Source organism: Alosa sapidissima, chromosome 13, assembly GCF_018492685.1.
Source record: "Alosa sapidissima isolate fAloSap1 chromosome 13, fAloSap1.pri, whole genome shotgun sequence".
NCBI lineage: Eukaryota > Metazoa > Chordata > Actinopteri > Clupeiformes > Clupeidae > Alosa > Alosa sapidissima.
In genome coordinates, this window is record NC_055969.1 from 29,666,894 (window position 1) to 29,679,786 (window position 12,893).

Consider the following 12,893-nt stretch of genomic DNA (forward strand, 5'->3'; position numbering starts at 1 on the left):
TCCAAGACATGTCAATACAATATTTTAATTGAATAGTTATGCTCAATTAATTTATAGTTGTAGTTATATTTAGTGTTTCAGTGATGTTGAATAGAGTTTGTTTTGTTTAGTTTATATTCATCAGAGATAAATGATGCGAATTGTGAAATAAGTCAAACCAATTACATTATCACCCTGTCAACATATTTCACAAAGATAACTGTGCGTGTGCCGTAGTGTCAAAACATAGTCTCACTATTTGGTCATTAAATTAACAAAAACGATTAACGATTAGTTTTGCCACCTTGGCTTTCATTTAATTTAATCACTTTGTTTTGTTCTTTTGTTTTGAAAATAAAGATCAATGCCTGGAACCCAGCTTAAAGTATGTAACATCACACACACACACACATTTAGACCCACTGCTTCGCAAACCCTCCAAGGACAGCAGTTCCGTGCAAACATAATTTAAGACCTTCATGCTACAGTTCAAACTCATCACCTTATTGTATTTTTCTTTCCCTCCATATTGGTATCGGAGCTGGAGGTGCAGTTTGTTTGTGCTGCCTCATGTTGGCTCCACAAGATTACAGCCCTCTTCTTGATGAAAGCCGACGGGTACCGCCCGGAGTGGAAATATGTTGTAGGATGACTGATTTACACGCGTGACGACTTCCTCTGAGGAAGAGTTTAGTCACATGCTTTTAAATGTTGAAGCACTCCCTTTAGATGCCGTGAGCAGTTGCTGTTGGCACTGACCAGTGCTTTGAGCTGCTCCGGTGATTCAGAAATCTTGCGAGACAGACGGAGTGAGCACTCTCCGTGCGTGTTCTCCCGGCAGAGCTGGAGAGCACGGCTCTTCGTAAATCTCCCCCCTTCGCTGTACTCACCACTCAGTGCTGTTTAGTGTTTGGAGGACAGGCCCCTTTTTTTTCCTCCACTGAGCCAAAATGTTGACGTCTCTCGAAGCAGACGCTAGAAAATACCCCCGCCTCAAACAACACCAGTAATGTGACATTTTCACAGCTAAGTGGAAATGGGAATCATATTTGCCGTGCTTAATGTTCTATAAAGTATACATAACAGAGAACGCCTTGAAGCTGTGGACAGTTTGATGGACGTGGCGTCAGTGGAGTCCATGTATGTCTTATTATTTGGCGTGTGGAGGGTAGGTCATGAACAGTCAAATGGACATTCTTATAGACCAGGCCAGAGTTACAAAAAACAATAAATACTCCCAAATGCACTCTGTCTTTTTTGACACGTTATTTAAAAGGAGTTGAATGGTGATAGCGAACAGGCAATAAAAACATCATCATAGGCTAATCACGTATTGTCCCTGTGCTTTGGTGGGCTGTAAACATATTGTAAAACTAGTGATAAATCACCAGGTTGTGGCTCTCAGATCTGGTAATGCCCTGCCATAAATCTTTACAGCTGTAATTGAGACCTCTTTGTGTGTGTTTTTGTGTATTGCTTTTTTGGAGAACCACTTTTGAGTTTCTCCGTTATTTCCCCCTCTGTAATGAATGAACATGCCCTCCAACCCTTAGTGGACTTTCAGCGGACAGCGTGGCGCGCAGTACAGTTTGTTGACTCTCGTTGTCGGCTACCTGACCATTTACCGCGTGTTGACGGATGAATCCAGAAGCCAAATCTGTTGGTCCCGCTCACAGAGCCTGTGTGTGCGCACACCACTACACACACTTATAGCGTGACTCCGTTAAGCACAAATCAAAACAGTGAATCGGTGCATTTTTATATTTTTCTGAGTGCACTATCTCAAGATGAGATCTCTCCGTGCAAAAACACATCGTACTGGGGTCTGGTCTTTCGTGACCTCCACCGCACCCATGGCACTCGCCGCTCCAGTTTCCATCGGAACTGGAGCCTGTGAGGTCTCGTGCTATTCAGGCTAACCGCAGCTTCGGCAGACTGTTCTAAATCCCTCTGTAAGCCTGGGACCAGGCCAGGGTCAGGGCCTTGCATGTAGCCCGTGAGTCTTTGTGCTCCTTTGGCCTGGACACACTCTGGCCAAAAAAGCCCTCCAAGAAAACTTTACGGCGTCTTCTCTCTCTCTCTTCCATTGCCCTGATCTAAAAGACGCCACCAGTAGACAGAAAATAAATGTTCGCACATTAAACAGCTGACCGCAATGGCACAAAATGTGGGCCCCAGTGTTAAGTAGTATATTGTTCTCATAATTTTTAACACACCCTTGGCCCCAGCAAAAACACCCCCATGCCACATAAAGAAATGGCGTTTATTGCTGGAGGGATGAATTTTAATCTGTCCAATCCTTTTGGCGGGTCTGTGTGTGCAAGAAGGTCATGTAAGCAGGCCTTGGTGCTGTAGGGCAGCAACCCCCACAAACACAACATTACAGACATGTCAGTGGTCTGCCTTCTGCCATTCCTGTGCCGTCGCGGCAGTGAACCGCTTAACCGAGATGAATCCTTTCTTGGCCCTTGGCGGTAGATTATTGAAATGTTCCCATAAAAAATTATGAAGCACGACTGCCAGGTATGGAGATGATCTCTGCATCACTGACTATTGGGATGGCTTAAGGGTAACTTTTTTAATGTGGGGGGGCAATATGTCACTTAGTCGACCATGTAGAATTGCTATTCTGGGGTGGGAGGATTACAACCCATCTGGTGCTGAACTGCCAACCACCAATCCAGTGTGTGGAAAGTTAAGCCATCCAACAGTGTCCGTGAGGGTCCTTCACACTTGACCGAATATCACACGTAGCATGTTTATCAAGCACATCCACTACAACTAAAAATCTGCTGTAAAAACAAGAGAATGATTTACAAAACAATGTGTTTAAATGGTCCGTATTTAACATTTTGTCTACAGCAGTAAATCTGTCTGTATGACGTTGCTGCTATACATCAAGCAACCCCCAGAGCTGCAGGGGAGCCCAGGCCTTGTTTACTAAACAGTAAAACATCTGCATGGTCCTGCAGGATCAGTGGCTTGTTATATGACCCACACTTTTCACTGTAACTTCATGCCACTGAAAAGAGACTCAGTCCTGGTGTTGATGAAGAGTGGCTTTCTACTTTTGCCTGTCTATGAAGTAGAGAGCTATTGAACATCAGCAGGCTTCACCAATTTTCTTGCAGCTGTGACAGTGTGCAATAGGCCTCTGCACTACATTTATGAGAGGAAAAGAGGCTTGTGAGGAGACTGGTCAAGGCTTTTGATTCATGCCAGACAGCCCACAGTGCCCCGGCGTTGGCACGTCACCACAAGCGCATAATGTGCTGCTATTATTTCAGCAGGTCATTAAATATACTGTAACAACATCATTTTTCTATGTTATGCCTTGCCAGTCAGTTCATTCCTGTTAAAACAATGTAATATGTTAAAAACTGTGCTGGAGGAACATCTAGCGGGATAAATCTCAGCTCGTCTGGACATTACGAACTGTGTTGGGTAAACATGGAATGTTTCATAAACTGAGTAATTTCCACGGCTTGTTTAACACAATTGGTCCATTACAATGAGATTATGTCATAGAGGGGATGTCAGCTAATTTAATTCCACATGAGGTTCACTGTTAACAAAGTGCATGACATACACAGGAAATAACCCTCATTCTCTACATGAGAACACAGTATTTAGCCAGTGGCTAATCCTACAAGTAGTGTTAAAGGTTCACCCTAGTGTGCCAGGTTTTTAATTCAAAGCAAACAAAGAGTTTTCACTAGATAAATATTTTATTGTTTAACAGAATAACAAAAATAGTAGTTTCCTCATGTCACATACTGTAGATGAGAAGGTCAGAACAAGAGTGATAATGGTTAGTCTGCTATGCGGTATCCTGAAGAGTTCACTTGGAAAGATCGGATGGGGGAACATGAGGAACTGTCAAAATAAACATATTTCCATAACCTAGAAACTATATAGTTAAATAAATTAGATGAATAAGTTCTATGTCATACATACAATCAAAATTCTCTGAACAAACACACCAACAGGACTCCTTAGAATCATAGCCATTTCCCGTGAAAGGAAATGCATTTAAGAGATAAGGGTGCTGTCATTTCATGATGATAGTTAGTACCTGATTTTTTTAGTCACAAAAATATAAGGACTCTTATTCATAAAAAAAAGGACAAAGAAAGACATTCCATACAATCATTTTCATGTTTTTTCTCCAATATTTCTAAATTACATCTATGATACATAGATATATATACACGCGTCCCACAGTTTTATGCGATACAATGAACGATTCTTCAAAAAGAGAAGAATAAATAATACATGGAGGACACACCTGCATTGCACCCCAGTAGGAGTGCAAACACCCCCCTTCAGTCTGTGCCAGTCCTCCCCTTGGAGAAGGACTTTCATTTTCCTGTGTGGGCAGACTAATTGGCCCTGGTGGGCAGACACCGTTTGGCCCTTTGGTTCTGGTCTTAGAAGTGAAGGAGCAGGAGAGTCTGCGTCACCAGCGTCCACAGGCACAGCACGGCGAGGAGTGGGGATGGCGGCGGCAGGAGAGCCGAGCCCGAGAACGTCCGGCTGTGGTGGGAGCGGCCGTGACCCCTGGACTCGTACGGCTGCACCGTGATGTAACCGTTGATGATGCGGACGACGGGCGGCGGGGGAGGCGGCTCTATCGTTGAGCTGAAACGGAGAAACAAACAAACAAACAAACAAACAAGCACACATGAAACAGGGGCACATGTTCGTGTGCTGCTCTGACTCATGAAGCAGGAGACTACATCTGGATCTCGTGGGGAAACAGAAGGGAGGAGACCAATCCTGTCCATTCACTTCAAAGGGGATGATGAGGGTTACACCCCAAACACGTGTCAAAGTTCAACAAAGATTCTTCAACCAGTGGAATGGAGTGTGTGTGTGTGTGCGTGTACAGTATTTGATGAGCCTGTAAACTGATGAGGACACCCGTGTGTTGAGCAGGCTTGGGGCAGAGGTTAATGATGCACGCTGCTCAGAGTGTTCAGGGAACAGCAAAGGTTGCTTCAGAGCTGCTGCTATTTATAACCCTGCAGAGTAATCCCTCATAACAAGCCCTGCTAACGCTGTGTGGTCTACTGTTGATGAGCACTACAAAAAACCTGCACACAGTAAGACATACACACACACAGGCACACTCACTCACAGCTGTGCAGCAGCACTCAAACACATCATCTGGACACGGGCACTGCTATGCATACGGCCTTAACAAATGCACTCTCACGCGCACGCAGACACACACTCACACTTATCCATAACTGTCTATCCACACTGGCATGCGAGCCCGCACACACACACACACTCATACACACACAACCAACAGACACGGTCTGTCATGTAAACACACAAAGTCGTACAAATACAAACTCAAGGAGCACAGAGTGCTCGCAGCACCCTGCTAAGAGACCTAGCGCCACACTCACCACTGGAGGCTGGCTGCCTCCCAGCTGCCATAAGCCCCCTGACATGTCACTCAGTACGCACCCCTGCTCTGACCACCAGGCTGGGACCAGGGCATCTATTTTTGTTTTCTCTGGCAAAGACACACACACACACACACACATACAGAAACTTCGGAGCCTGACAACTATTGTTTGCTAACATGTCTGGAAGTCATCAGATTTAATCTGATCTGCTGTCTGCGCTCCCCATACTCCCACGGGCTTGTAGAGCATGCACAGTTTTGACGTTACAAATGTGAGGGTCCAACCCCGCAGAAAGCCCAAAACAGCTCTTAAAAAACGGAGATGGCTATGATTACTCCATCCCTTTCTCTCTCTCCCTCACACACACACACACACACACACACAGGACGAGGGAGAATGAGAAAATGGGAGAGGGAAGAATGGAAATAATAACAAACGCACAGACGTGGGGAGAGAAGGGTGGGCTGGTGGGGTGGGGTGGTGGTGGTGCTGCTGGTGGGGTGGTGGTGGTGGTGGTGCTGCTGGTGGGGTGGTGGTGGTGGTGGTGCTGCTGGTGGGGTGGTGGTGGTGGTGGTGCTGTTGCTGCTAGAGGGGTACGGGATTGAGTAGGCCTCTGTCCCCGCAGACTGTCCTGCTGAGCGGCAGCATTAAATCACCGTGGCGGCCGATTGAGGTCTGTGGCGCGTTCTCCATCAGGCATGGCCAGGGCTGAGCCGCAGCCAGCCAAAACAAAACAAAACAAAACAAAAAAAGTAACGAACCAATGAACGAGCGAAACAAGAAAAGAAAAACGACAGGTTCTTAATTCACGGACCACCAACTCTGCCACCCACTATATTTCCCCTGTCTATGTGGATAAAACGACACATCATCAAACAGTAGAGTAGTAAGTAGATCGGCACTCGCTCTGATGGACTGTTGGCCTCTACTCTTTGCTGTGCGATTCACAGTATCTTGGCTGCTGTCAGTACACAGGAGAGAGAGAGAGTGAGAGAACGAGAGAGAGTCCATATATGGAATGAAGTCTTCCAGGAGCAACTGGGTGGCTCACAGCTGCCGAGGACCTGCGCCCTAAATGAACTCGCATATTTAATCAGGCAGAAATACAAACGGTCATTTTCATCAGTGCCATATGCTTGCAGTTAATAATATTTACTTTGCATTGATTGGCCCTGGCAGCCTCTCCTTTGGACATACCCCTGTATTTTATGCTTATTTTAGAAATTACATTCCAACTTTAGTTCTTTTTTTCTCCAATATCTCTTTTTTTTATGTGTAAACCTCTGAAGGTATATGAGTTTATTTTTCTTCAACCTGTGCGAAGCATCTGGTGCCAGTGAAGTCGCAGCCACCAGCCGTAATCGCCGGCGACGCTTTGCACAGGGCCACGGATCAAAGGCGGAGGAGAAAAGTCGTCTTGTGTCCGCTGGAACGTTTGAGGCGGCTTTCTGTATGTTTGCAAAAGATTTGGGGCGACGCGTGTCCGTTTCAAAGGCTGGATTAAAACAAAAACCAACACAAAATCCTCCCAATCATGCTGAGGAGGAGGAGAATAATAAAGGTTGCTGGAATATCCAGCATGACAGCAGTAATTTGGACCTTCAGTTATTTCAAGCGACGCTCTTTGCAATCATATTTCTTATGATTGTCAAGGGCATATATCGCACAAGGCTTATTGGTTTATTAAAAATCCACCCACAATAAACTGGTTTTATTTTCCATAGAGGACGGGGGAAAAAACTTGTTGGAAACGTGGGACTGTACCTGGCAGACGTCAAAGCGTGAGTGCGTTTGCAGCTTCTTGGTAGCACGGAGGGTGGGAGTAAAAAAAAAAGGGAAAAGAAACGGATGAAAGTCGAATAAATTGTTTCAGTGCCTTCAAATTGTAAATGACACTCACATCCTACATCTGTGTCAGCAGCGGCTGGAAACAGATGGGCCCGTGTTCTACGGCCAGTTTCCACTCCTCTCTCTCTCTCTTTCTCTCTCTCTTTCTCTCTCCCTGCCTCTCTCTTTCTCTGAGCTGCCGTTGCTTTCATGGCTCCATCTGGCTGTGCACAAGCAGGATGACCACTCAGGCTCATTCAATCACAAATTATGGAGAGATTAATTTGAGTGATTCCCCTCTCGATTGAAGGCCAAAGAAAGAGAGAGAGAGAGATACAGAGAGGAGCTGGAGGAGAACCAGTGAACGTGGACCTATGTGTGTGGTAAACACTCTTCACTGTGTCTAGAGCATATGGCCAGGGGACTGTAGGTTACTATAGTAAATCCGGAGGTACAGGATGTGTCTGTGTATTATGGAACAAGGTGGACTGGCCTGGATAGAAGGCGAAAATAAATAGTTTAAATTTAGTGCTGTTGTTTGTTTTCTCTTTCAGGGTAATTTAACCCAGTCTAAGTAAATTTCAACTGGGAGTTTATTTGAGAAAAATTCAAACATATTTTTTGAGGGCCCAAAACAAGTGAAGTGTATAGGTGTGTTCCTATTTTTATACCAATACAAATGTATACAAAAATGTTCTATTAATATACATATAAATAAAATTAAATCTTAAATGTTATTTTTGTCTTCTGAAAAACAAGTCATAAATATAAGTATGTTTATCTAAATGTCCACATATACTTTCCTTCCAGAGAGAATTGTTTTGGAGAACCTGAGCCCTTAGGGAAGTTCAGAGACACTGTGTCTGTGTGTGTGTGTGTACGTGTCTGTGTGCGTGTGTGTGTGTGTGTGTATGTGTATGTGTGTGGAGCTGCTTGTAAGGACAGTCCCAGCTCACAGGCCCATGGACCCACAGCTGCTGTTCCCACGCTGAACCTAGCAAGAGGAAAGCAAGCCAGAAGAAAAAGGCTCATGCATATGTGAAAGGATTTTGTTTGGCTGCAGGCAAGGGTGTATGAGGCTCCTGGTCTAGCCACGCAAGTTAAGGAAGGTAGAGGACGGTTGGGAGAGGGGAGAGATCTCCTTTACACCGGGCAGTGTGTGTGTGTGTGTGTGTGCTCTTGGATGGGAGCTGCTGACGGAGCCGCCCAGACAGCTCCCGCAGTGGGAGGTGAGGAGGGGGGCCCGGATGGGATGCGATACGATGGGCTACCGTGGCCCTGCCTAAGGGGACAGGGAGGAAGCAGGGCTCCGAACCGGTTCAAGGAACGAAAACGAAAACCGAAAACGAACGGAATTTTACGGAATTTTACGAGGAGCAGAAACGGAAACGAAAACAAAATGGTCTTCAACTGTTCCGGAACAGAAACGTTATTCTGAAATCCACAAAACCGGTTAATAACGTTTTTTTTTTCGTTCTCTATATATTTTATAAAATTTCACAAAAGCATATCCTATGTCAGGGAGACTATTTCCGGTTGTGCGAAAAACAAGCCCGCATCTACACTGTTAATGTGAGCCAACTAGGCCTACCTATCCGTCTGCCACTTCGGATCTTAGGCCAGCTCGTAGCGTAGGCTACTGAAACTTATTTGGAAATTGTTTGTAGCCTATGCGTAATAGCCTATTTTGCCTGTCCACGCCTTGTCGTTTTAAAGTCGGGATTTGAAATGTTTGCGCAATTATAGCCTATTCTATGTAGAAGAGTTAAACGGAAAATTTGAGATAGGCCTTGTCAGCAACAGACAGGTTGGAAATTATAGCGCAAGCCTTTGAAGAAATCCATATGGATAAAACCAGGTAAGGAGTTTAGCACGTATCCAGAAATATTTTTGATAAGAAATTATTTATAGGCATAGGTTAGGCTTACAGTAAGTCTGTAGGCTATGGGATGGATAGCCCATCTGAATGTTTTTGGATGCCGCCTGTGATTTATTATTTTTGGGCATAGCTACGGTATAGGCTAAATCAAGGGGAAATAATGAGTACGTCTATTCTAAGGTAAAGTTCGCAAAAATAGACTTGATAGGCCCGCCAAACACTGCCGGAACTTTAAGAACGAACGATATTTTGCGTTCCGAACCGGTTCAGGACCGATATGTTGGTGGCGGAACGCATGCAAGAACGAAAACGTTAAACATAGGCCTACCTGAACCGTTCGGAACGGAACGTTTGAAAAATAATTTCGTTTTCAAGCCCTGGGAGGAAGTATCTCCTCCATCAGAGAGAGAGAGAGAGAGAGAGAGAGAGAGAGCAGCTCCCCCCAACTTGTCTCTGACTCATATCGAACACAGGGACATCTGAGATGCCACTGGGACTGAGACATCTCAGATGCAACTCTCACACATAACACACATTACACAATTACATACACACCTACACTTGAAGTGTAAAAACACACACACACACACAGGCACACCTGTAGTAGCAACACAGCTGAACACAGCATGACTCGCACTGTGGGGCTCCTGGTCAATCTGATCACCAAATCCACCACACTGTCTGGCTCTGCCACTCAAGCTCTCCTTGAAGGTTTATTATGGCAAATTATTGGGTGTGTTTATGGTCATAATTGAAGAGTTATTAACTCCCCAAGTTTGACTTTGGCTGCTTGTGCACTGCACTAAATCCATCGTAAACCACATAACCTGAACAACTTTTGGAGACTAACGACAGTGAACACACGGAGAAGGAAAAAATAATAAGCCTCGTAAATTACATTTTTGTGTGTCATAAAATTCAGTACAACACAATAAATCATACTCGTGCAACATTCAGGAAAAATGTTTGGATACCAGACACTTAAAAAAGTTTGGAAACTGGACACTTAAGGACAGTTGTGTGGAGTGTGTCATAAAAATGTTTCCCACAAGAATATCTGTAGCTTTGTGAGACAGAGAAGTTTACACTCTTAAAATCATTTTCACAGAGGGCCTGTAGACTCTATGTGAACATTTAGCATTCCTAACAAAAAAGTACATTTGGAATGCACTAAGCCTTCTCTTTAAAATATTAAGGTGTTCAATTCTTTAGAAATATACATATTTAAAATACACCTACAGACATACTGATATGACATTAGATTTTATAAAACTGGAGGTGTTTGAAAAAAAGAAAAAAAAAGACTTTTGCACACCTCTTCTGCACGGGTGCGTTGGAAAAGATCTTAAGTCGGCAGTCATTAAACTTAGACTCCTGCACACTGTTTCTCTTGCAAATATTAATTTAATCTATAAACAACATAACCTGAGGAAGGTCGAAGGAGCGAAACATTGCTTATAGATTGAATTCATATTTGGAAGATAAACAGTGTGTGGGAGTATCTAAGTTTCAAAACTGGAGGTGTTAAAATTCTTTATATATTTAAATATATTTATATTTTTTATATTGCCTTAAACCATAAAATGGGTATCATTTTAATGTGTTATGATTTCATGATTATTAAAAACATTTGCCTACTGTTCACCACAAAAAATGTTGCCCAATATCAATGGGAACATGCCAGAACAACAATACTAAAATGGAACAATGACTCAAGCCCAGCAACATTGTTCAAAAAGTTGCCTTGTGCATCATCATCTTAACTCACTCCTGGATGTGCTGGTATGTCCTCGCTCATCCAAGCTCTTATGCATATGTTGATATGACATTCCCTTTCAAACGCGAGTGCTCACCTTTACTCGATGCTAACCCACAGGTCGTTAAACCCCCGAGTGCTCACCTCTCCTCGATGCGGACCCACAGGTCGTTAAACCCCCGAGTGCTCACCTCTCCTCGATGCGGACCCACAGGTCGTTAAACCCCCGAGTGCTCACCTCTCCTCGATGCGGACCCACAGGTCGTTGAACTGCCGGTGGCGCTGCTTCTTCTGCTTGTTGCGCCGCTTCTTCTTCAGCTTGCGCTCCACCTTCTCCAGCAGCTCCAGGCTGTCGGGCAGGAGCATGTGCGGCAGGCCGTCCTCGTCCTCCAGGGGGAGCACGTCCAGGGACTCGTGCAGGAAGGGCTCCAGGGGAGAGAAGTCCTCCAGGTCCGCGTCCTGACCCTCTGACTTGGAGCCTCTGCCGTTGGACAGTGGTGAAACAGAAAGAGAGACGGAGGAGTGATTTGAGACATTTGTTTCAGAGGTCAGATGGGATTCAGAGGTATTGCTTTTAACAGTGTTTTTAGAGATGCCTTGGAAGGTCCATTTAAATTTCTGTTCATGCTGAGAGGGGAAGAGGCTCTGAGGGAGATGAGCTTTCACAAACCAAAATCCTGCCAGGGAGGAACTACAGAAAACCCACTGATACCCTTGTTACATGTTATAATGTTAACAGGTTATTAAGAAGGACAAATGGACAAAATGACTGGAAAATTGTTCCTTAATGATGAGAAAAAGATGGTGTCCTTGATGCTGTCCAGCTATTTCCCATCAAAAACAGACATGACAACAGATACAACAACAACAAAAAATAACAACACAGGAATGCCCTTGAAAAATATCTCTGAGATGCCAGAAGCAAGTTTTTGGAAAGGAAAGGCAGGGCAATTTGCGCAAACACTCCCATCTGTTTTAATGTTATTTTCTCTGATGGGAACATTAAGGAGGTTGATGTCTGCGGCCTCCGCATTTTAGGTGGAAGTGGTCTGGGGAAGTTCGGCACTAATCCTGGCCGTGCAGAGATAAAAGGGGAGCATCTGCTTTTGATGAGTGTACTGCTTTGGCCATCCTGATATTTTTTCTTTATTGGTGCACATACATGTGGCTTCAAATGGTGTCTCAAACATTACAGGAATTCATTACAGCTGCACTGGCGCAAATAAAAGCAGCAAGCCAAACCCCCATCGACTCGGCTCGCTTTACTGTACAATGGAACTTTCCGGACTTCCAGACTTCTAATGTCTCCTCCAATCTGGCATCTCATTTATTTCATAAATATCTTTGTGTGTGTGTGTGTGTGTGTGTGTGACTGTGTGTGTGTGTGTGGGGGAAGACACTCCCTCCTTGGCTTCTTGGAAGCATATCTTAGATCACCACTTGATAAGGAGGAGATTGTTTTTTTCCAGAGGTCGTGTGAGATATCTCTCCCCACCATCTCTCCACGTCCCTGGGTTGCTTGATGTGTTTTGGTCTGTTGGAAGCTGAGCGCATACAACAGGGATTGGGAACCCACACAGCAGACGTGACCTGGCATGACGGAAGCGCAGTGAAAGACAAGAGGACAGCTGAACAGGCGAAGATCCGGAGGGAGAGATAGCCACCCATGGAGAGAGGGACCATGGGAAAACAGAGCCGATGATGGACAGTCTGGCTTAGACTTCTAAGGCAAGGGAGAGAATCCACGCTCTCTCTCCCTCTTAAATCGGAGAAGCCAGCGCCAGTAATTAAAAAACATTAAGAGCCTGGCTCTCACCTCTTTATGGGGCAGTACGTCTTAGAGCAAGCGGACATGTCAGGCATGCCTGGGCCTTATCTAAGGACAGCTTTATTTAGGCTAACTGCAGAGAATGCGAATCAATGAGAGAAGTCTGCTTGACTGCTTCATAAGAGCGGTAAGCCCTACCATGGTATGTGACAAGGACCATAAACACAAGCTCTCTATTAAACGAGGGCAAGGAGATTACCACAA

General features: G+C 44.7%; 1 protein-coding gene across 1 annotated transcript in view; it reads right to left on the reverse strand.

Moving 5' to 3' along the window:
* Positions 1–3,688: 3,688 nt before the first annotated feature.
* Positions 3,689–12,893, reverse strand: part of trabd2a (TraB domain containing 2A) — a 56,063-nt gene continuing 46,858 nt past the window's right edge. Inside the window, exons 6-7 of the mRNA XM_042058974.1 lie at positions 11,100–11,342; positions 3,689–4,620 (exon numbers count right to left, since the gene is read on the reverse strand). Coding sequence (XP_041914908.1) covers positions 4,410–4,620; positions 11,100–11,342 — 454 coding nt within the window. The 3' untranslated portion in view covers positions 3,689–4,409. The remainder of the gene's footprint in view (positions 4,621–11,099; positions 11,343–12,893) is intronic.